Here is a 21,216-nt window from a genome sequence, read left to right on the forward strand (position 1 = left end):
ACTGCTAGATTCTGTACAAGTTCGATGGGTTAGAATGGTCCGACCCGGGGGTGAACCAGTAGCTGCGAGGCCGCATTAGATGCCGGCGTATCTGTGACAGTGATCACAGACTCGTCGGTGGAACGGCTCGGAAAGTATGGTCGTCATCACACTTCCTGTAAGAAGTCCACTTCTTCCTGAGGCAATATCCTTGCAGCTGACGCGTTCGACATTGTAGAGTCGTCAACGTCGGTGACAATGGTCAATGCGAAACAGAATTGTTTTCGGAGGGACTTTAAGGATGCCCATCGGCCCACGGCTCATCGTTATGTAATTCCTGATTGACCGGACATGAACGCAGAGGGTAAGGTTCAGATGGCGGCTTATGGATAGCACAGTATTGGAGATTGCTGAAAAGACCATCTGTCAATCAGAACAGCCGTATCAGCTGTGATACGTCTAGTTCATCATGCACGCGTGAGTACATTTGGGAATCCCTCGCTTCTAATCGCAGAGAGAAGCTGAGGAACAAGTCATGAGAGCAGTGCGATAGCAATTCAGGAGCTCGCCGTGGTATCCAAAACCGCGGTGCTGTAGAACCTTGTGCTCTCAATGACACATTGTGAGTTATCGTGCTAGCAGATCTCCGCTCGTGCCTAGAAACTGAGAAATCCACACACGTCAAGTTCTTCTTCAACGGCCGTATTGAGAAGCAATATCCCAACGAGGAGCGGCATATGATCCCCTCGTGATGTGCTACTTTGTGCCGCCAGATATGGTTGGCCCACACGGGCGCGGACAAGGCAGAAATGGAGGCCATCTCTGCAACGAACAAGGCCGTCACGAGGGTGTACAGGGCCTGAGGCCTGAGGACGCGGGCTACATCCTGTTCATCACGGCAGACCATGGGAACGCGGAGCAGATGATCAACCCCGCCGAGACGGATGCGCCGCACACGGCACACACGACGATCGATCCGGTCAGGCCGTTCATCATGACGGGCGACCCGAAGAAATTCCACTTTACTGTCGACAAGAAGGACGGAGGAGGGAGGTGTGCTGTGCGATGTGGCGCCGACGGTGCTTGAGATTACGATGGCCCGTGCATACTATGTGACTAGGATGTCCTCGTTGCTCTCACAACGTTTTATATGACTCAGGGATTGCCTAAGCCCGAAGGCGAGTGCGAGTAGATTGTGAGACTGACTATTTGATTGCAGAGATGACAGGTCACTCGTTGCTCGCGCACGATGAGGAGAAGAAGGAAGAAATTAGAAGCTCTCTAGAGCATGTACTTGACACAACTGTAAGAATTATCGGACGAAGGGATCTGTACTACTAACTCTGCGACCAAACGAAGTGATAATGCTCACTTTCCTCGGCGTGTATGCGTGCCATATGGCTTGAGAAATCCGTTAGGAGCCTTGAAATTCTGCCGCTGAAGGTACACAGACTTGCAGATGCCAGTGCTATTTTGTTACGTTGGTCGGCACCTGCGTTCCCTCATAAACCGTCATCGATTCATCGCTCTGGCTGATAGTGGGTGCTTTCATTCTGGCGGCTGCGGCCGACTCGAGCTGTGCCTGTATTTCTCAAATTCCGCAAGGACCGATGACATTTCCAGCCACCGATATGTGTCCATTGTTTGTGAGACTAGGTGAGACCGCGTCGCTGCGACGCTTTACTTGCAATGGTCTAAATATCTGCTATGCTGTAGAATTAGTCTCGGGCATGCAACAGATTGACTGCTGCTACCAATTCACCGATTTTTGTCTACATCTCGGACTGCATTCGGCATCTTGGCAGCAGGATGCAGCTTTTGGCCTGGCGAATCTCCCCCTTGCGTAACATTTTGCTCAGAAATCACGATCAGATTATCATGTCGAGGTGTTTGAAATGCGGGCTACAGTCAGAGTCGGCACTATGGAACACGATTACATGGCTGTAAGTACGATGACTACTGCACCTGCGTTAACTCGTAGGTCTCACAGTCCACACTGATATCCTGCTCGTCCTCCATGCTATCCTCAGCGACATTCTCAAAAACAAGAGACGTGTGCTGGACCTCGGCGCCAATGTTGCCGACCAGGCGAGGTGTAAAGTTCAGCTTGTTCAGGGTGCTGTGAGAAGTCGTATTCAGCCCCATGCTGCCGAGGGACGCCTGGCGTAGGTTGAGGATGAAGCGCGACACCAGGATTGATGAGATTCTGATTGACTCGGTATGCATGGGTTGAGCTGAATTGAGTAAGATCGGTCGCTTACGGTGGCAAGAAATTTGTGATGTAGGTTGCGGGATTCTGCTTACACATCAATGAAAGTGACCATGCTCTTGTATGGGTAGACTTGCCTGCGGATCCTCATAGCGGATGTTGATCACGATCTCAAGGATGTTGAGAAGCAGAAGGGCCCTAATGAACGGTGGAAGAACAGCGCCGTCATGGCAAGGTACTGTGAAAGAGCCCGACGTACATGAAGTAGAGCGTGCCTTGATTTGGCTGCTTGTAAGGCATCGTATGCACTGAGAGAACCTCACATACTCACCATCTCTCATCAACAATGTCGCGATCGATCCTTTTATCCGTAACTTCCGCACTTCTATGGCGAGCGCGGATGTTTTGAACCAAGTGACAAGGACCACGATCAGGTCGGATACAGCCGGGAAGATGCGCGCGATGATGACGACTGCAGAGATCGTGCGTGTCAGAGCAACAACCCTTCGGTCTTCTTCAAACTCACGTCTAAGCAAAGGAGGGTCAGTCCTAGGAGTGCCGACATCGGAGAGGCGGACGTAGCACTTACTTCTTCTTTATCGCGACGGTCTCGCGGTTGTTAAATCCACAAACTGGATAGCTGCCTACGTAAGTGACAAACTCGTATGAAATTCTTGTAAATCCGTACTGCCCAGAGGTGCTCAACAGACATATGCTGGTGGAAAACGCATATACTCACGACGTTGGCGCCGACTGGTGCTAGCCCCAGTAACAAGACTAGCAATGCAGGAACGATCTGGTGTCCACTAATAGCATATGTGCGGAACGCGGAAAAGCCTAACATTTTATCGATCAGTCTTTTCGTGAAATCTGGGGTCAAACAATCTCTGACTTGCTGTCACAGCCTCAAGAGCAATAATTGTCACATCATCCAATAAGAGCACAGCCTCGCAGCTGCGACAACCTCTTAACTGCGCTGAACATATGGTGCGGTCGTCGCCGCTCACCTCTGTGTGCACATAGATCATGAGTGCTCGATTCACTAGCAGCACGACATCACATGGCTTACCAGTGGAGTACGCCACCAGACGGGATTCAGTGCGAAATTAACGCCTTGTGCCATGAGGAGATAACGGTTGAGGGCAAAGATGACCGTGACAGTGGTCAACCTGGCTCCCCAGATGACGTGAATCTCTTCAGAGAAAGTCACAATGTATTCAAAGAAGATGAGGGCTGAACATGTCCAGTCTGTAAGTCGAGTCTGATCGCTTATAGTGGTCCGACCCGGGGGCGTACCAGCAGCTGCGAGACAGCAGTAGCTATTGGCGTATCTGTGACAGTGATCGCATACTCGTCAGTAGAACGCCTCGGAACGTATCGTCATCCTCACCCTTGCTGTAAGAGGTCCACTTCTTCCTGAACCAATATGCTTGCAGCTGATGCGTTCGACATAGAGGTATCAACGTCGGTGACAACGGTCAATGCAAAACAAAACGGGTCTCGGAGGGACTTTAAGGATGCCCATCGGCGCCCGACTCATCTTTACATAATGCCTGAAAGAACGGACATGAACGCAGACCTGGGTAAGGCACAGATGGGACTTACGGATAGCACAGGTATTGGAGATCGCCGCAAAAACCATCGGTCTCGCCTTCAAACAGAACAACCGTATCAGATATGTATGATACATCATGCGCGCATGAGTACATTTCCCTTGCTTCTAGTCGCAGAGAGAAGCTAAGGAAGAGGTCGTGGGAGCAGTGCGATAGCAACACAGCAGCTCGCCGTTGCATCCAAATATCGCGGTGCTAAAAGAAATTTGTGCTCTTGATGACCGTGCCCACTTTACGTGTAACACGGGGGTTTGGCGAGCAGGCAACTCATGCTCAACCTGCATATGTCAGGCCTGTTCGATCACTGAGGCAGGAAGGGAAGGCATATACGCTCCTGGAACCTAGCGAGATGTGAGAAAATCATGTTTTGCATGATCTTCGTTTTGACGAGATTGCGCGCCGACGCGTGCCAAATCCGTATGAAGATTGTCGGTGGCTCTTGAATCGCTCATATCTAGTTCCTTGATGAGCAGGAGCATCGTCACTTCTGTTACCGGCGCTGTCCTTGACACGGTTATCAGATATGGATATGTCGCAGGGTCTCGTAAGATTGAATTGCCAGTGAGATACAATGATGATGGAGCGACACTGTCGCATTCGTCACACGAAGACTTCATGAAAAGCGATAGTTCACATGAAAAATTAGCAATCACATACAGATTTGTAACCCATGTTTCCATAGAAAGCTGTGGTGTTCAACATTCTCGTAGCGCACTGCAAATCGAAGGTAACTGTATTGACCGCTTTCTTTATTGTATAGCTCCCAAACTGCCATGCGGCATTACTGCTAGATTGTGTACAACATAGAGCTGTCCGAAAACTCATCAAATATGAACGAGACCGCACCGAGAAGAGAAGCAACAGCCATTCATTTACTGGTTCTCGATAGCCATGAGACTGCCCACGAACGTCATGATCTAAAAAACGCATAATGAGTTTGACAATAGACAGAGGAGGCATGAGGCGACATACCAGGCGAGGACGAACGTCGACAATATCCTCTGGCACCAGGAAAATAAGCGCGTTCATCTTGCGTGCAATCGAGATCGCCAATTTCGCTAGCAATCGCGTATGATTAACAATTCGAAAGGCACATGAAAAGGTATATACGTACCATTCTGCCTCCGATCCTCGTACGGGCCGTACTCGTTGACCTGAATGATGAGGTTGGGATCCACGATGCCCGGACGCAGCGCCTCGAGGAGGTCGAGGAAGAACAAGCCCGTCGTGAGCGAAGGGTCCTTGAACGACCGGATGGACTTGATGCCCGCCCTCGCCTTCTGCGCGGTCGTGTTCGCCCATTTGAGGATCTCGGTATCACTGATCGGACGGCCTTTTCCAGAAATGGAGCTAAGCGTCTTCGTGATGTTCATCCTGCACACGCATTATGAGTACAGTTAAATGGGATATCTGGACTGCCACGTGCCGCATGAGCTGCCACACGAGGCCGAGCACAAGTGTCTTCGTCCCATCCACAATATCCGCGCCCTGTATGCCGACCATGTGCATCCCGTTCTGCTTCGCCAGTTCCACCGCATAATTACAATTCTCGACCTGCTTGAAGCGAGACAGCTTTGACTGATTCGGCGTGATGCCAATATCTTCCTCCTCCTCGCCTTCGCCCTCGCCCGTGTTCGTGCTCGCAGCGCTCATGCTACGCTCGTGCCCTCCGTCCTTCTTCGGCTTGCTCACGCGGCGCCACACGACGCTGCCAGGTAGGATCTTGTCAAAGGCCTGCAGGATGACGAGCCCGTCCTTGAGGTCCTGGAAGAGATTGTACACGCCCGGCGAGACGCCGAGCGAGTTGAGCCAGAGTGTGAACACCCGCGCCTCTCGCTCGCCCTCGGCATCGAAGTCCTCGACGACGCCGTAGTCCTTCGCCTCCTGCTCGTCCAATGGCGCGAGTCCCGGGTGGTTGTTGAAAAGGTTCGCGACGAAGGCGAGGTTCAGGCGTGGATTTCCGGAAACGAGCGATGCGGGTGTGAGATACTTCCTGCATCCAATTCTGCCCGCGTTTTGCAGCACCTGTGAGACTGTTGGCCAGGAACTTCAGTCGAAAAAAATGCATCCATTCTCACCTCCTCCGCGCGCTGGCGCATATCCCGCGTCTGAAGAGGAGCGAGCGAGCACTCGTCAGGCTTGAGCTGGTTGAGCAAGACGGTGTAGTTCTCGCCATCCGAGACATCTCGGCTGAAGTTGCGCACTCTGCACCAACGATCAACATCGAGTTCCGATCATCACGGGCCGCACGCACCTTCGCTCCCATCCCGCCGCCTTGAGGTGATAGTTGAACCACCTTAGCAAGATCTGGTCCGGCGTGAGCTTTAGCAGGTCCTCAATGGTTTCATCATCCTCGCACAGTCTGTACAGCTCCGGGTGGATCTTGATATCCACCTGTGCCAACAGTCCGCGGCGGATGATCTGCCAGATCAAACCCATGATCAAGTGCTCACGACCCTCCGCAATGTCAGTGGAGTCAATGTTGACGACCGAGCAGCCAATGGCCTTGGAAGAAGTAATGACGATGTTGTTGTTCTCTGTCATCTGGAATGCGTTCAAGGGCTTGCGCGCGGTTGGCTTATTTAGCACACGAGGATCGATAGTGTCGGGGACAGAGTCATTGATGAGTTTACAGAGAATCAGGCCGTCTCGACATTCGTCGAAGATCTGCATCGTATTCGTAGGTATAGGGAGACGCGAGCCGATGTCAAGATCGCCTTGGAGGACCTACACAAAAATTGAAGAGTATTGCCAGTCCGCACGGACAAAGCACGTACCACGTTGATGTGATTCGTGAACTCCCCTAGCTCATCCTCGTTGATGGTATGACTGACGTTGGCATTCGAGCCTTGTACAGTGACCTTGCCCCTATGGGTAGGCAGGGCCCTTGGCGCTTGAGTCTTGAGCTTGACATTGAGCTGCGCATCGGGTTTGAGCACAGGAGAGCATTGCTCCGAGCAAGCGAGGGCGCACCTCTACCCAGTCCTCCAGCTCGACCTTCCCGCTAGCATCGATCTGCACATGCTTCAGCGTTTCCCTCGCGCGATCGTAGGATTCCCCGTTGCTTTGAAGCGCCTGCAACACATCCGCCTTGTCTATACGACCCGGTGTATCCGTGTTAATCGTACTGTCCATGCATGATGAGCGAATACATTTCGCCAGTCTGCACATGGACGTACTTGAAACGATTGACGAGATCAAACATCTCCTCTTCGGAGACCTGAGGAAATTTCTTGCGCAACCGGAGTGCCTCCATGGTGAGCTTTGACGAAAGGGTGAATGGCTGATATTGGTGACGTCGAGCTGCTATAAATGTGCCGCAGTCAGCGCTGCGCTTTACACAGCATTGATGACAGACTTAGTCAAGTAAGTTTCGCACAGCCTTCTCAACCAGCGCGCAATGAACAGAGCGAAAAGCAGTCCAGCCACCAACTGTAGAAGGTTTGGAAGGGGGTGAAGTAAGTCAGAGGATGCGTGCCACAGCAGCCACATCGGAGTACGCATTCGGAGTGCCAATCTCAAGCGATTCACGACAGCGGAGATTCAGATCGAGGGTGAAGCGGGGTTTCGGACTTGGTAGCTCAGTTGCTTTTTTCATATTCGCTTTGACAATTTCGAAGTCGTGTTACCTTCCGAGCACAGCAATGGCACTGCTACGAAAGAGCTACTTTGCCAACACGGAACGCTGCATATATGGGACCGTTTTGCCGTAGTTGGACCATGCAGAATAGGAGAAGTCCATGAAGCACGAAGCCAGAAAAATAGTGTTCAAAGGCAGCTCACTTTTATCCTTGGTTTAACATCTGGCAAACAGACTGGCGACAAAGAGAATACGCCGCGGCGTATTTTCAGCTCGTCAAAATTTTCATGGTTGGTGAGACTGTACGTGTTACCGCGTCAGGACGCAGGTCGTAGGCGCAGACCATGCTCTCTTCACTATTTAGCGTCTATCGCAGCAATTATGATTTCTTTTTCTATCTGTAAAGCAGAATATTGCTTGATGTGGCGGCATTTTCCTGCACCATTCATCGTCAGATTTCGAAACACTCATGGCAGCAGGCGACTTGGATAAGCTCGAAGTTGGAGTTACTCAAATCCCGAATAACATTGACATAGACATCTGCGCCATCGAATACATCACCGCATAGCTGCTCAATCGCCAACTTCAAGCTGAACATACGCCTTGCCTTCCATTTTAAGCAGTCTTTCAATAAGCTTCATTCCCTCCAGTACCTTCTCTTCCTCAAGACGTTTTCCAACAACCTGCACACCAACAGGCAGACCGTGCATCTTCTCCGCATTGTACACGCGGTAGGAGCCGGCCTCAATAGCGTTCTTCGGCTTGAAGGTAGCTTGCAGCGCGTCCAGCTTAGCATCGACATGGGTAATCGGGAGGACGCCTGCGGAGTAGTCAAGCTAATTTCTGTCTTCAGCATCCCTCAATCGCCTCGTAAGAACAAGAAGGACGCACCAGGTTGAACAAAAATGTATACCCGCACGCCTTCCACCCCTCCTTCATGCCGCCATGCGGGACCGCCGGCAGCGAATTCGGCACGGTCAGCACGAAATCCAGCGCCTGCTCGTGCATGAATGCGAACCACCGCTCGCGGTATGCCTCCCGCTGCGCCACGAGCGCGAGGTACTCTGGCACGGTCTTCTCGTACCATCCTTCGACGAGGCCCGCGTAGATCTCGTCTCCGCGGATGTGCCGTAGGTACCAGGCGTACAGCAGCCTGAGGAAGCGCGGTGTGCGGAACATCGCGAGCGCTTGTTGCATGCCTGGATCGTTCGTCTCGCCGGTGCGGATCGGCTTCGTGCATGTCTTGCCTGGGAAATTGTTCAGAAGGTGACATCGTGGGGTTGAGCATTGGTTGACGTACCGCCGTCAGCGAGAAGCAGCTGTGAGGCGATCTTCAGCCCTTCGTATGGGCTCGGGGGATCACTTCATGGAATGTGAGTTTCGGCAGGCGGAGCAGCTCAAACGACTGACATGGTGACGACCTCGTGCCCGTCGGCCTGGAGCACAGATACAACTTCTTGAAGCGCGCGGCGGCAGGCCGGAGACGGTGTCACAACACCTGAGGAAAGATTGTTCCGTAGCAGGATATCAGCCGTGCTGATGGAGTAAAAACATACCATCGTCCCACATGATGCCCCATTTGATTGATTTCGCTTGTGAGAGTTTAATCTCGCGCCATGGGATCGGCAGGCACTAATCGGCGCACGGATTACTTCGTCAGTAATCAACAACTTTATCACGCGTACCGAATGATCATAGTCCCAGGGTTTCATGCCTACGATCGCCCTCCAGAAGGTCTCCAGGTCCTCCAGCGTGCGCGTCATAGGCGAATAGACAGCTGGTATGCCTTCCTGTCCGGGCATACTGGTCGGGTTGCCTGTCTTCAGGAAGCGGTTCATGGAGGCTTTGATCGTGTAGATACCGGAGTAGTGGCTATTTGACAAATATCACTTCATCGCCTTTTCGCTCAATAGGAAAGTAACGAGCCGCTCACGCTGGCGCTCGCACAGAGCCAGCAACGTCCGTGCCGATCCCAAGGCGAGACCCTCCGTAAGCAAGGAGGGCACCCTCACCTCCACTAGACCCTCCTGGCGTGTAGTTCTTGTTATGCGGGTTCGTTGTCGTCCCAAAGACATCGTTCGCAGACTCAAGTGAAAGAAGCGTAATCGGTACATTCGTCTTCACGAAGGGCACCGCGCCCGCATCACGCAACAGCCTCACCAGGGCCGCCTCCTTCTGAAGCGGCTTGCCGACCCACGCAGAATAGCCAATACAGCTGTCAAAGCCTGGCACCGCGACGGTGTCCTTCAGACTGACAGGCATGCCTGCGAGCGGGCCTTGAGTGTTGCATTCCTTCGCCCAAGCCTCCGCCGTGGGTATGAGAATTTCCGTGAGGCAATTTGTTGCTTGGTGTGCCTTCAGCGCCTTCTTGCTGTACGCGACGAGCACGTCGGATGGGTTGAATGTGCCGCCCTGGACGCCTGCGACGATTTGCGAGGCAGGCTGTCCAAGGATGCTCTTATCGGCAGACGACAAAGGCGCATGGTAGATGGTCGACAAGCTCGCAATGCGCTCCTCGCGTTCCTTTCTCTTCGCGGCGCTATGACAGGAATTTCAACGTCTCAGGGCAACATTACTATATCAATACGCACCAGGCTTTGCGATGAGCGAAATATGAGAACATCGTCGACAGCGCAGAGGTTGCGACCTCATCGAGTTGGCCCGTTTATCACTCATGGCTTCCTGAGAGCCAGGACCGTCTTCTGATAAGTAGGAGCCCCGGCTATGATCATGCGCCCAGATCTGCCCAGATCCCGATGGGCTTCTCGTGCTTGCCGTTCATCTAAATAGCAGAATTCATTGCCACTGGCGCTGGAGATGAGTTTCAAGAAGGGACGTTGATTCACTTCCGCAATTCAACGCCCCTACGTACGTTAGGCCGCACTTCAAGCCTCTTTCCAAGTTTTTCAAATGTACATGCTGTGAACAGGCACTCTTCCGTGGGTCACAACCTATCCATCATCCTCCAGGCCTTGCATGCTTGTGAACGCTACTGAACTTACAGCTCGAATTTCATCGTGCGTGAGTTTAAATGCGGTCATATGATCGTGAGGGCCTGTGGCTAACACCTTCGGGCCGACGCCCCGCCAGAAATCGAATAGTCAGCCTACATCGATCATGTCGAAGACAAGCGATTCCGGGAAATCTTACCATCGGCAATGCAGCGGTGAAGCCTTGGAAACGGCGAATGCTCATAGGAGTTCGAAGGATATCACACTCTTCGGTAGCTGCTTCTGCCCTTTCGTCGAGCGTGTCTGGACGGCGCTGGAGTATCTCGGGATAGATTACAAGGTCAGTCTTTGCCAGGTTGTCTTGTCGTTCCCGATCTGCTGAACTTGTGATCAGTATTGTTAGTATCACCATATGTTCCCTAAGTAAAGTCAATCGCGATATAACACCTGAGTCCAGACGAGGTCGATCCGTACAAGAAACCTGCGGATCTCCTTGAAGTCTCTCCCAAAGGACTCGTCCCGGCGTTGAGGCTCGAGACGTATGAGCCTGCGCGAGCGGTGAATGAGAGCACCGTAATCCTCGACTTTCTAGAGGAGTAAGTTCTCGCATGAAATGTCGTCATGAAACTCAATATATGCGATTATAGCTTAGCAGCAAACGCGACCAAGCGAAGCCTGCTTCCTCCCATATCTGATCCATGTAATTTCACGCATAGAAGGCATGTTCCACAGCATAGTAATCATGCTTTGTACAGATGCCCGTGCCCTCGTTCGTCTACAAGCGGATCACGTCAACCGCACTCTTGTCCCATCCTTCTATCGGTACCTTCAGGCACAAACCGAAGGTATGTAGAAACGGTCTCATTACTGCCAGCATAGCAATGATGTGACGTGTCATCAGAGAAGCAAATCGCAGCGGGAAGAGAGTTCGTGCAAGCAATCGAAGGTCTCATCAAGCTCTATCAAAGAGCTGAGAAGGAGACCAGCACAACTTGCGGACTTTGGCGCGAACAAGGCGAGTTGAGCCTGGCTGATGTCATGGTTGCACCCTGTAAGCTATACCGAGTATCCAATGTCGAAACCGACGTATCTGAGGTGTTATAGGGCTTTTCCGTGCCACCAACGTCCTTCCCTACTATCGTGGCTTTGCACTTCCCGAAGGGCCCCAATTCAGAGCTTATATCGAGCGAATCATCAACTACCCTGCTTTCAAGCGCACCTGCAGCACTAAGGAGTTGTACATTGACAGTTACGAACGGTGAGCAACTCGCGCTTTGTCTGAAGAGGCTGAGTCCTGACCACACGCCACAGCTATGCGTACAATCGCCCGAACACAAGCCAGGTGGCGAATGCGATCAACTCTGGTTCCGCATTGCCTTGAGGCCTGGGGACTATGCACCCGCTGCAGTGAAAGAATGGAAGACTTGTAAGATATTTGTAATAGTATCGATGAACACAGGAAAAATCAGAAGAAGTGTATGCTAAGTTGTTACAGAAATTGTATGTATGTTCCCACAAAGTGGGAGAGATGGTATATGAGACTCGCTATAGCATCTCATGTGAATGCTGAGAGCACTCACCAGAGAGTTCCGCAAAATCGCCAATCTTTCAAAAGTACTGCGGACTCACTTTTTCACTTGTCGCTCTGGATGCACCCACTTTTTCTTCTGGTATAACAGCTTCTGCACATTATTATCTGATGAGAATGAGCGAACACTTCCAATTTATGGACCTATTTGGCTAGTTGATGACACCATCTGCTGTCACAGCGCATTGTGACTCCTGCCTAGAAAGGCAAGGAGCTGGCTGCAAGGTGCTGCCTGCATCCTGTGACTCATCGCCAGTGGTGGATGATGACATGAGGTAAAAGGTGGCTCAAAGGGCCCCTTAGCCTTATCACACAAAAGAGAGGGTAATGGCCGTACTGCATCCAATGAGATAATTGTAGAACATGGTGCCACTTTGTGAGCAGCTGAAGTGGGACCACTTATTGAGTGGCCAATGGTGTTGGTCCTATTGGATGTAGCCAATAGGGTAGGTGCTGCTATCTGTTGTGTCACTATCATAGCCTAAAGGTATAAGCCCCTTATCCGGTCACGTGACTGGGTGGTCAAATCGGGCGCTCCGTTGGTCATGTGGTAGACACAGTCAAGTCTGCTGTGTGGCTGGTGTTGACTTGTGACAGGTCCAAGTATCCACTTAGATAGACCAGTATGAAGGTGGGCACTTCGGTATCTAGTTATAGGTTGACTCATAGGACTTGTGTAGCAAAAGTAAATATGTCCGGGTAAAACCGTGACATCTGCCTGTATTTATATCTGTTTCAGTTGATCACCTTCTTCCGGAGTGACTGTCTTCACATCATTCTAGCTTCTGGGGTTCCTGAAGATCGGCCAAGAAATATACCTGAAATGATGTTATCGTGCACGGTGGTTGTTGACTTTCTTGCGGTGAGGATCTCGTTGCTTAAGATCTGAACGACCTGGATGGATAGATTCTGTGCCGTATCGCTTTCGGACGGCCGCTCACCGGGTAGGGATCCGCAAATCTCGATGTGTTCTGCCGCATCATAGAAAGATTTCAGCTATATGTCCAAAGCTCTGCTAGGTTTCTGAGACTCACGTGGCATTTTTATCTGGCATTCTGGACACGACCCGTATACTCTCAGTAAAATAAAGCCAGCATCTCGCATCAGCTGAAAGAAGGAGCGCAGCAGAGATCTATCATGGCATTGGTCACTTGAACCAATAGGTACGAGGTTGATTGAATTTTAGACAATTTCTTTTGCAAGGTTGACGAGAGATGGACCAAGTCGCTGGACAGAAGGTATTATAGAGTAGACTTGAGAGCCAGTCGTCGCGAGGAAATCCTGTTCATAATGTCGAACGACCAGTAAATGGGATCAACATCGCGATTCTGAATCCGATGCAGTGTGCCAGGCCGTCTATCCAGGTTCCCGCCATTGAATAGTTGATTGTGCCTTCGCTCCGTGAGTAGCCTGGAATACAGTAGATGCTCGATGCTAGCCCACAAGACTTTTCAAGGCTTGACGAGGAAGCGCGTGAAGGGTACACCGCAGACATGAAAGCATTTGCGACCGTTATTTAATGACACTAAATTGTAATTGACTGCCTTTTTGGGAAATAAAGTTACCTAATTAGGGCATAGTGTTGCATAGGTCACACTTTAGAACACATTTTCAGAGCATTTGCAGCGGGAATAATTGCCTTCATCCTGCAGTGGTAGCATCCCGACTGACGCCCATGAAGACGAGCGCTACGAAGAATGAATTGATGGACGCGTCACGTAACCTAGGCGCATCGACATGGACATGGCACCGCGCGTTAGCAACCCATATTGGACAATTGTTTGTCCTGTGGTGCTGGTTTGTCTGTTGCTATCTCCTTGTTGAGACCTCATGCATCATGCTTTAACAGGAGCGTTGGGTTGATCTAATTCCGCGCTTCAACGCCCAAGGCCTGGCAGCGTTCTACGAGGCTTATCCGAACGCGTGTGCTGAACATGAGGCAGGACCGCTTTGGGACATCCTACATCCTCCCAGATATCCTTCACAGCAAGTCTGGCCTGTACCTCCACATCAAGCGACCACTTCCGCTCTCTTCCATCATCCACACTGTCTGTTCTCCTACATTTGACGCCACGTTGATCTCGGCAACGCCGCTGCTCTACTGCTCGCCACTAGCGTTACGATGGCCGCCATTGTGGCGTATCCCCTCAAAACTGACATCTCCGAACGAGACGCCTCTGGAGCAGGCGAACCGGATATCGAGCCCGACGACCAATGGAAGGAGGAAACAAGGAAGCAGATTGAAGGAGGGCTGTGGCATTTCGTGGAAGAGGCAAAGCAGAAGAGGGATGACGAGCTAAGCCTACATTCGACAAGTCCTACTGACCAAGATCGGGTCAAGAAGGAGTATGATGACAGGATGGCAGAGCTCCGCAAAATGGCAGAGGCGGAGTTCCATGTGCTACTGCAATACGAGAAGAAGCTGCGTCGTTGGGCGGTGCTTGGTGAAATCCCAGATCCAGAGATCGTTCGATTACAACGGGAGCGCATGGCAGCCATCCAGAGGAACACACAGCAGCACAGCGAGTCAAGCTCTGCGCGCGAGCAGGGTGGCCAAAGCGTTTTTAAGAGTGCGAGTGCAGGTAAGCTTCTTCATCAAACAAAAGGAGCGGAGTCAAGCCAATAACTCCACACAGCGCAGTCCGGCAAAGCAGAGCCCGCCATAGTTGATCGAGCCACGAACGCCACTGAGGCACGACAGGACGATAGTCCTACTTCTGCTGCCAAGAAACCGAACCCATTATCTGGCATCTCGGTCGTGTTCAACAGTAAGGCAGCTTCTCCAGTTACGCCCTCGCGTAGCCATGATCCACATCAGAGAGTAATCCAGCGGCAAGCGAGCATTGCCTCGATTTCCAGCGTCGGATCGCATCAGGAGATCTGGAAGCCTCCTTCCAACTCAGAAGCTGGGTCGGCGAAGCCGCGTCCGTTCGTTGACACTTTTTTCAGAGACCGCAAACCAGGCAGCTTTGGTGGAGGAGGCAGTCTTTACGCGTCGAGGGCCGGCAGTACGCATGTCCTTTCGAGACAGGGTAGCAACGTCGACACCGAGGCGAACACCAGGCGAGAACAAGCCGGGAAAGACGCGTTGGAGCAGGAATGGGCAAAGACGTCACGAACTAAAGAGAAGCAGCAAGAGGCATTGGATCAGCCGATCAAACCGCAGTTGTCTGCCAGCGATGTTCTTCGAGGGAAGAAAGAAGCTGGTCCTGACAGTCCGGATGCGCCCCCTTCCTCTATTTCCCAGTACAGAGCACGAGGCCCTCAGCCGGCCACACATCCTCCCTCAGGCCAGCGCGATCCAAGCATCCGTGACTACTCTCCATCGACGAGCGATAGAATGGATATATCGATGAAGACGGCGTCTTGGAAATCTGCTTCGCCGCAAGCAGACCCGGAGGACATGCGCTTGCAGCCATCTGGTGTCAACGCAAGTCGACCAATTGTCGCTAAGCAGTCGCCTATATTGGATCACCGTGATCGTCTGTCTCATCACAGTCCAGAGATAACGTCGTTCCACGGATCCGGAGGTGCACAACCCAGCGGGAGCCCCAGTAATAGTCGGGCGACGAGCATGAAGCGATCTGACACGTTTGGCGTTCCGAACGACGAACTACGGCCAGCTGCCAAGTGGCGAATGTGGTCGAATCCTGCTAAAACCAACCCGCCCAGGCGCCGTGATTCTGCTGATTCGTCCTCCCTGCGCTCGCAATCGTCGAGACAGAACTTGCAAACCCCATGGGGTGGAGACTGGTCCTTATGGCGGAGGCTGGCGTCCCATAATGAACAGTCGGTGCAGGATTACGATGATGATGATGATTTATGGGACGACTCGGAATACGGGTTGCATAGTCTAGAGGAGCTGGAGGAGCTGTCACAAATGAGGCGGCTTGCCGAGGAGAACGAACGCAGAGCTGTGGGGTTGAGAATCAGAGAGGATGAGGTCAAGCAAAGGGAGGAAAAGGTGCAGAGGCAAGCCGAACGTACGAGAAAGGAGGCGGAGGATGCGAAACGCCGGCAGCAAGAGGCGAGAAAGCAGGCCGAGATGGCGCGCGAGAAAGAAGACGAGGCCAAGAAACTCGCCGCGGCTGCCAGGCAAGCAGAGGAGGAGACCAGGAAGCAGACACAAGAGGTCAAGCGGAGAGAAGAGGAGGTTCAACGGCGAGCAGAGGACGTGAGATATAAAGAGGAAGAGGTAAGGAGAGTAGAATGCGAGTTGCGACGGAAGGAGGCAGAGCTGGAACAGAAACAGGAGGAATTGCGCCGACGGGAAGAGGAGTTGGTCCGGCGTGAGCAATCTATCACGGCAGAAGTCCGACAGGAGCACCAGCAGCCAAATGGATGCAAGCCGACAGGGGACCATGATTGTGATGGGAAAGCCGCCCAACGGGAGGTCTCTTCAGAGGACGGTCTAGAAAGCCTCCTATCTTCGGAAGAGCTCATAAGAGAGCAAGAGCTGCTCTGGAACCGTGCTAAAATGAAGCAGCAGCAGTTAAAGCAACAGAGCGACGAGTTTCAGAAAGAGCAGGAGACACTGCGAAGGAAGCATGAAGAGCGGAAGAGATCAGGCGGTGAGGCCTCTGAAGGTAATCAGCCCGCTACGCCTCAAAGTTCGGCCTCTTCGTCCATCCCACAAAACATACCTGGTCGGACCGGTTCGTCGGCAAGTAGTGCCTCCACCGATCGAAACAGTACGACGTCATCCAGCTTCAGCAGTGTTTCGGGATTTTCGTTTTCTGGTCGGTCCAACGCATCGACCCATAGCACGGCTTCGACCACAAGCACGACCACAAGCACACCTACTGCGAAGCCCGCATCCACAGGATGGAAAGCCACTGGTGCTCTTCCAGGAGCTCCAAATGGTGATCGACAGTCACCGACCCCAAACACTTGGACGAGAACCGCTTCGTTGGACGAAGAAGAATGGCAGCGTCGGCAGGAGGAGTTTGCTCGACAGCAGCAGGAGCGCTTCCAGAAGGAACAAGAACAGGAAGCGAGGCATAAACACAACCAGCGTACCAAACAGTTGACGAAGGAGGAAGTGATTCGGATATTCGAAGAGCACGAACGACGATGGGCTAGGTTAGGGACACTGGAGGTCTTGAGCTGGTATGCGTTCCCTTGGCCGATCCTGAAGACGCCTGAAAGCCTAGAAGAGTTGACCATGCTCGCGATCGAGGCCTACGTGCTGTCGAAGCACCATCCAGATGGCGACAAGAAGACTTCAAAGGACCGAATCAAGGATCATATCAAGCGATGGCATCCTGATCGATTCGAAACGAAGCTCCTACCCAAAGTGCGGGAAGACGACCGAGAAAGGGTGAAGGAAGGTGCAGGAGTAGTGGCCAGGAATCTCAACGACTTGTTGAGAAGGCAATCCAGTAGCAATGCCTTGTTTGGATAACTACTGTGTAAGTACATGCATTGTTTTGGTTAGGCTCACCTAACATACCTCTCGCAGATGAACGACTCCCAGTCTCCGCATCGACATGACCGCGCACCTCCCAAGGCGTAGTATCTATTGTGCATGAAGTTTGTATACTATACCGTGATGAACGTTATACCCTGAACCTGCATGAAATTACTTTGTAAATTAGTCGAATGACTCAGAAACGCTGTATTAACTCACTATATGCTAAGGATATGCCCAGGATCTATCATAGAGCGGCGCCTTCACGGAGCTCCAATAGACGACTCATTATCCAGTCCATCTACATGAGCATGGATTGTGTTTGCAATGTACGTGTGCACTTTCTCCACTAGGTCTGTGACGCATCATCGTACTGTCACAGGCGAGGACAGACTGAACAGGCAGCACGACACCTTTGTGAACATCCGATTGATCAATCAGTAAGACGAAACGAGTGCTTTGAGAGCGACCATCGACGTGTGAGTCAAACAGCTCATTACCAGATGCGGAAGCAGAGGAGTCATGTACTGTTGTTTGGCTCTCGAACGTCTGTAAGGTTCAGTATCAGTCACTCAGCATGGAGCAGCAATGAAAAAGAGTACACACGCTCAGATAGTAGCAAGAGCACATTCAACATGACTAAGACGATAGAGACAAACGGGGACCATTCCGCACTGCTGTGTACTTTATTGAGCGGTATTCAGAATCTACACGCACCAATTGTTATAATTATACGCGATCAACTCTTGGAGTCCATTTAAGAGCGCATTCAGCGCTTTAAAATTCATATAGCGAAGATATCAAGCTCAGAATGTCGTCATTCTTGTGTATCGGGAAATTGACACGTAACACTGGGAACGCGGAAGTTGCTTGAGGTCTCACTTTTGTTCAAAGGGGGTCGGCAATTACAGAGTATGAGGAGTCTGTACGATAGAATTGTCGAATTCTGGCCGCAATCATCATGTAGGAAGAGGAAAAACAGGGAAAGAGACTCAAAAAGGAGACGCGCCAATCCGTCACGGTACGCGATATGTCACTGCACGTGAGAGTTGTCACAGTCATGTCTAATGATTCGGATTTCTGGGATTTTGAAACATGGACCTACGTATACCGTAGGAAGGATATTAAAAGTGAAGCATACAATACTCTCCGGCTAGGATCTGGATCTCATCTCGGTTGAATGGCCCGAGTGTATGAGACTTTATCATCGATATATTATACAACGAGGACAAACCTCGATCGACATCTGCAAGTCAAGATCGTGCTATCGTTACTACCAGCGGCTTTATTGTGCTACATCGCACTGTATAGTAGATTCCAGCACAGTCAAGCTTGCAGATGGACTACATGCATTTGACGAACTGCTGTATGCGCAAGGATCTGAACCAGCATAGAGCGAAGCAACGAACATTTGGCGAAAATCATTGAGACACCTACTCACGTCGTTCAACCCGATGAAAATGGCACCATTCTCAACCCATTCGCGACTCCATTGCCCTAGCGTAACATCCCATGCACGCGCAAGGCGAGTTCCTGCAAACGTAGCGGGGGTCCACGCTGCGTATCATCATAGCAAGAGACTAACTCGCGATCAAAACATGAGAATACGTATTTATGTGGATCACTGAGCAGACGCACTCTCACTCCTCGGTTATACTCCATACCAATTTGATGGCCAATTTTCCTGCGTTCGGCTTGGGCTCGTCTAAGGTTCAGGAAGTTATAAAACATGTTGCAATCTAAGAAGGGAACGAACTGACTTTCTTGTTTTACGAGAAGCATCAGGAGGAATGTCCAAAGCGATCTCTTCCGTGAAGTCCTTCGAAGTCTCAAAGTTGACCCAGAACGTGTAGAATGCGCGGACAGAACCATCGTGCTGTTTCGCTGGACGTCTACGAAGTGCCCAAGGAGACGAGGCATCGCCAAATTCTGGCATATCTTGGGAGCCATTTGGCTCATCCTGCGCGATGCGTATAAATATTCTCCGGTACAGCTTGTAGAATGTCTGCGAGAAAAACGTTGAATCTCAATTGAAATTGGGCATGTGAGAACTAAACACGATACTATTCACCTCGTGGCCCTCCTCGACGAGCAATTCAGGAGTGAGGAGATGATGAAAATCATGCAAGTCGTCGAAGCCAATGGGGCCCAACTCTGGAGGGAAAGGATCTCTTGGTTGGAACCAACTTTTCCGAGACCAAGAGCTAGTCGGAGGCACCCCATTGCGTGGCGTATCGCGAGGTCCTGACGCTGCTGGTGGAGTTTCTTTCTCCGGCTCCCAAAACCCGGGCATTTTTGAAGTGAATTCCTCCGTAGTTGTCGGTATGTATGGCTCCTTGAAGGCTCTCTGCGCGTCATATAGCATTCGTTTCTATAAAACGCTCTCTTTGTATAGGCACGGCGCATATAAGAAGTAATATTCGCTCGTACCTGGTCATCGCTGAGGACCTACCAAGCGCGATATCATTCATCGATTCTCAAGCATCAGATATACGTGAAATTACAGCCCTACCTCATACGCTGCTTGTAAAGCCGAAAAACGCTGAGTAGCGCGCTCCATGTCATCTACGTTTTTGTCCGGATGGTGTAATAATGCAGCTTTCCGAAACGCACTCTGGATATACGGTACATAATCAGTTCAATGAACATGTTGACTCATTAAACTGAATGTAACATACGCGTATCTCATTTGAACTAGCATCCTCAGATACTCCCAGCACAATGTAATGGTCTCCGGAGGAAAACCGAGCATCTTCGTCACCAGGCAAAACGGTGGACTCTGCAACTCCCATAGCGACGATGTGGTTGAGCAAGAAGATTGGAGAGGGTCATAAAAAAGAAGGCCTCGTGTATATTAGCTTGAAAGTCATGGTTCTTACGGATCCGACACAACCAAATTAGGATGACGGGCTCGGAGAATTCCGGTTGGCTCCAATCTTCATGCACACCTGCCCATCGAGCGCTCACACATTCAACAGTTAATCAGTGAACGAAGGCTCATAATGTTTTCAACGCTTTGTCTGGGAATCTAGCTCGCGTTGATCATTAGTAAATGCGCAAAGAGTTTTATTCACTCGATACTATCGCCACGCACGTGGCAGAATCTCGGTCACATGATTGACGCATCTCATCAGGCGCGCCACACGAGATGCGTCAATAGTGGCAGGGCCTGTCGAAAGTAGGTTCCAGAATCTACATTCCCAGAAAGCGTGAATGCGCTATTTTCTGATACATACTGCTTGCCTCAATTCATATCTGACTTTTGCACCTCGCCGTGCGATGCCGTATTTGACATGGGCTATATGTGACGGTGTCAGACCGTGCCACGAGCGTGCGTGAACGAGCCGACAAACAGCTAGAGCCTCAATGGTCATATTGCCTGAGGCCAAACGCCATAACCAACCACCATGTTATGGTCAAAATTAGGAGCTGAAGATGATACTTTAAGAATGCGAGGCATGCATATGCAAGCAATAACACCGTACACGGCGATACTATGCCTCCACGTGAGTGTTCCTAATGACAAGACCTGCCACCTCTTGCCTGCCTCATTACGGGCAGTCATGTTGGTCGACCTGCTCACATATTTATGATCAACCCCCCCTGAGCGTATCCTGTTGATGGCAGACGTCGACGCGATTGAAAGCTACGCAATGTCCCTGAATCACATATCGGGGTCGCGATTAAGGTGCCGTAACGTGCACGGACCGACATCATTTTCGTCGATAGCCGTCCCTGTGAGTATTTTTGTTGACACTAGCAATTATGACACATTGATGCATCGATGAACTTTGATGACGATGTTTGCGTGATTGAGCGACTTCGGACAACATCCTACACAACAAAAGCAGATAGAAATGACTTTCAGGTGATGGTGACGAAAACA

At 51.2% G+C, this 21,216-nt stretch overlaps 9 protein-coding genes across 9 annotated transcripts; 4 read left to right on the forward strand and 5 right to left on the reverse strand.

The window, feature by feature from the left end:
• Positions 1-754: 754 nt before the first annotated feature.
• On the forward strand, positions 755-1,171 carry LAESUDRAFT_810124 (uncharacterized protein; the record flags this gene model as incomplete). The annotated part of the gene is made up of 2 exons (XM_040914188.1): positions 755-1,039; positions 1,100-1,171. The coding sequence occupies 2 exons, from the start codon at positions 755-757 to the stop codon at positions 1,169-1,171; spliced, it is 357 nt and encodes a 118-aa protein (XP_040768251.1).
• Positions 1,172-1,775: 604 nt separating this feature from the next.
• Positions 1,776-2,825, reverse strand: LAESUDRAFT_428172 (uncharacterized protein). The gene is made up of 7 exons (XM_040902421.1): positions 2,774-2,825; positions 2,520-2,660; positions 2,448-2,463; positions 2,326-2,386; positions 2,241-2,275; positions 1,968-2,185; positions 1,776-1,899 (listed from the first exon to the last, which is right to left on the reverse strand). The coding sequence occupies exons 2-7, from the start codon at positions 2,527-2,529 to the stop codon at positions 1,856-1,858; spliced, it is 384 nt and encodes a 127-aa protein (XP_040768252.1). The 5' UTR covers positions 2,530-2,660; positions 2,774-2,825; the 3' UTR covers positions 1,776-1,855.
• On the reverse strand, positions 2,518-3,425 carry LAESUDRAFT_601600 (uncharacterized protein; the record flags this gene model as incomplete). The annotated part of the gene is made up of 2 exons (XM_040903066.1): positions 2,518-2,660; positions 3,269-3,425. Coding segments are annotated over 2 exons (300 nt in total), but the record flags the coding sequence as incomplete, so codon positions are not given.
• Positions 3,426-4,334: 909 nt separating this feature from the next.
• LAESUDRAFT_721893 (Ca2+-binding actin-bundling protein) lies at positions 4,335-7,273 on the reverse strand. Its single transcript, XM_040908097.1, has 10 exons — positions 7,160-7,273; positions 6,981-7,107; positions 6,775-6,928; positions 6,579-6,719; positions 6,056-6,528; positions 5,880-6,006; positions 5,228-5,826; positions 4,916-5,175; positions 4,774-4,859; positions 4,335-4,718 (listed from the first exon to the last, which is right to left on the reverse strand). The coding sequence occupies exons 2-10, from the start codon at positions 7,055-7,057 to the stop codon at positions 4,674-4,676; spliced, it is 1,962 nt and encodes a 653-aa protein (XP_040768254.1). The 5' UTR covers positions 7,058-7,107; positions 7,160-7,273; the 3' UTR covers positions 4,335-4,673.
• Positions 7,274-7,854: 581 nt separating this feature from the next.
• LAESUDRAFT_721894 (amidase signature enzyme) lies at positions 7,855-10,052 on the reverse strand. Its single transcript, XM_040908098.1, has 8 exons — positions 9,969-10,052; positions 9,315-9,920; positions 9,067-9,253; positions 8,938-9,013; positions 8,792-8,879; positions 8,682-8,743; positions 8,273-8,628; positions 7,855-8,217 (listed from the first exon to the last, which is right to left on the reverse strand). The coding sequence occupies exons 1-8, from the start codon at positions 10,031-10,033 to the stop codon at positions 7,954-7,956; spliced, it is 1,704 nt and encodes a 567-aa protein (XP_040768255.1). The 5' UTR covers positions 10,034-10,052; the 3' UTR covers positions 7,855-7,953.
• A 446-nt stretch (positions 10,053-10,498) lies between these two features.
• LAESUDRAFT_711672 (glutathione S-transferase) lies at positions 10,499-11,713 on the forward strand (the record flags this gene model as incomplete). Its single annotated transcript, XM_040906854.1, has 8 exons — positions 10,499-10,672; positions 10,727-10,730; positions 10,790-10,928; positions 10,980-11,032; positions 11,088-11,177; positions 11,234-11,383; positions 11,437-11,590; positions 11,644-11,713. 8 exons carry the CDS (start codon positions 10,499-10,501, stop codon positions 11,711-11,713), a joined length of 834 nt encoding a protein of 277 aa, XP_040768256.1.
• A 1,946-nt stretch (positions 11,714-13,659) lies between these two features.
• On the forward strand, positions 13,660-15,059 carry LAESUDRAFT_428451 (uncharacterized protein). Its single transcript, XM_040902422.1, has 4 exons — positions 13,660-13,717; positions 13,770-14,502; positions 14,557-14,688; positions 14,739-15,059. The coding sequence occupies exons 2-4, from the start codon at positions 14,043-14,045 to the stop codon at positions 14,855-14,857; spliced, it is 711 nt and encodes a 236-aa protein (XP_040768257.1). The 5' UTR covers positions 13,660-13,717; positions 13,770-14,042; the 3' UTR covers positions 14,858-15,059.
• Positions 15,060-16,940: 1,881 nt separating this feature from the next.
• LAESUDRAFT_644577 (uncharacterized protein) lies at positions 16,941-17,324 on the forward strand (the record flags this gene model as incomplete). Its single annotated transcript, XM_040903865.1, has 1 exon — positions 16,941-17,324. A coding segment is annotated over one exon (384 nt), but the record flags the coding sequence as incomplete, so codon positions are not given.
• A 1,155-nt stretch (positions 17,325-18,479) lies between these two features.
• On the reverse strand, positions 18,480-20,195 carry LAESUDRAFT_810129 (DnaJ-domain-containing protein). Its single transcript, XM_040914189.1, has 7 exons — positions 20,009-20,195; positions 19,843-19,944; positions 19,761-19,778; positions 19,402-19,701; positions 19,091-19,335; positions 18,969-19,035; positions 18,480-18,910 (listed from the first exon to the last, which is right to left on the reverse strand). Exons 1-7 carry the CDS (start codon positions 20,120-20,122, stop codon positions 18,803-18,805), a joined length of 954 nt encoding a protein of 317 aa, XP_040768259.1. The 5' UTR covers positions 20,123-20,195; the 3' UTR covers positions 18,480-18,802.
• Positions 20,196-21,216: the final 1,021 nt, after the last annotated feature.

The sequence above is a fragment of the Laetiporus sulphureus genome, assembly GCF_001632365.1.
Source record: "Laetiporus sulphureus 93-53 unplaced genomic scaffold LAESUscaffold_5, whole genome shotgun sequence".
NCBI classification, from domain to species: Eukaryota; Fungi; Basidiomycota; class Agaricomycetes; order Polyporales; family Laetiporaceae; genus Laetiporus; species Laetiporus sulphureus.

What these genes read in the sequence shown, in the direction of transcription:
- LAESUDRAFT_428451 (XM_040902422.1), top strand. Translation starts at nt 14,043, where the DNA reads ATGGCCGCCATTGTGGCGTATCCCCTCAAAACTGACATCTCCGAACGA. An exon ending in TTTTAAGAGTGCGAGTGCAG is followed by an intron (nt 14,503 to 14,556) that starts GTAAGCTTCTTC and finishes AACTCCACACAG; the next exon opens with CGCAGTCCGGCAAAGCAGAG. An exon ending in CATCTCGGTCGTGTTCAACA is followed by an intron (nt 14,689 to 14,738) that starts GTAAGGCAGCTT and finishes GATCCACATCAG; the next exon opens with AGAGTAATCCAGCGGCAAGC.
- LAESUDRAFT_721894 (XM_040908098.1), bottom strand. Translation starts at nt 10,033, where the DNA reads ATGAGGTCGCAACCTCTGCGCTGTCGACGATGTTCTCATATTTCGCTC. An exon ending in CCTGGGACTATGATCATTCG is followed by an intron (nt 9,014 to 9,066) that starts GTACGCGTGATA and finishes TGCGCCGATTAG; the next exon opens with TGCCTGCCGATCCCATGGCG. An exon ending in GGGCATCATGTGGGACGATG is followed by an intron (nt 8,880 to 8,937) that starts GTATGTTTTTAC and finishes ATCTTTCCTCAG; the next exon opens with GTGTTGTGACACCGTCTCCG.
- LAESUDRAFT_810129 (XM_040914189.1), bottom strand. Translation starts at nt 20,122, where the DNA reads ATGGGAGTTGCAGAGTCCACCGTTTTGCCTGGTGACGAAGATGCTCGG. An exon ending in TCGTCGAGGAGGGCCACGAG is followed by an intron (nt 19,336 to 19,401) that starts GTGAATAGTATC and finishes TTTTTCTCGCAG; the next exon opens with ACATTCTACAAGCTGTACCG. An exon ending in AGTATAACCGAGGAGTGAGA is followed by an intron (nt 18,911 to 18,968) that starts GTGCGTCTGCTC and finishes ATCGCGAGTTAG; the next exon opens with TCTCTTGCTATGATGATACG.
- LAESUDRAFT_428172 (XM_040902421.1), bottom strand. An exon ending in TCCGCTATGAGGATCCGCAG is followed by an intron (nt 2,276 to 2,325) that starts GCAAGTCTACCC and finishes ATGTGTAAGCAG; the next exon opens with AATCCCGCAACCTACATCAC. An exon ending in ATCACAAATTTCTTGCCACC is followed by an intron (nt 2,186 to 2,240) that starts GTAAGCGACCGA and finishes CGAGTCAATCAG; the next exon opens with AATCTCATCAATCCTGGTGT.
- LAESUDRAFT_721893 (XM_040908097.1), bottom strand. Translation starts at nt 7,057, where the DNA reads ATGGAGGCACTCCGGTTGCGCAAGAAATTTCCTCAGGTCTCCGAAGAG. An exon ending in AGCTGGAGGACTGGGTAGAG is followed by an intron (nt 6,720 to 6,774) that starts GTGCGCCCTCGC and finishes CCCGATGCGCAG; the next exon opens with CTCAATGTCAAGCTCAAGAC. An exon ending in TCACGAATCACATCAACGTG is followed by an intron (nt 6,529 to 6,578) that starts GTACGTGCTTTG and finishes ATTTTTGTGTAG; the next exon opens with GTCCTCCAAGGCGATCTTGA.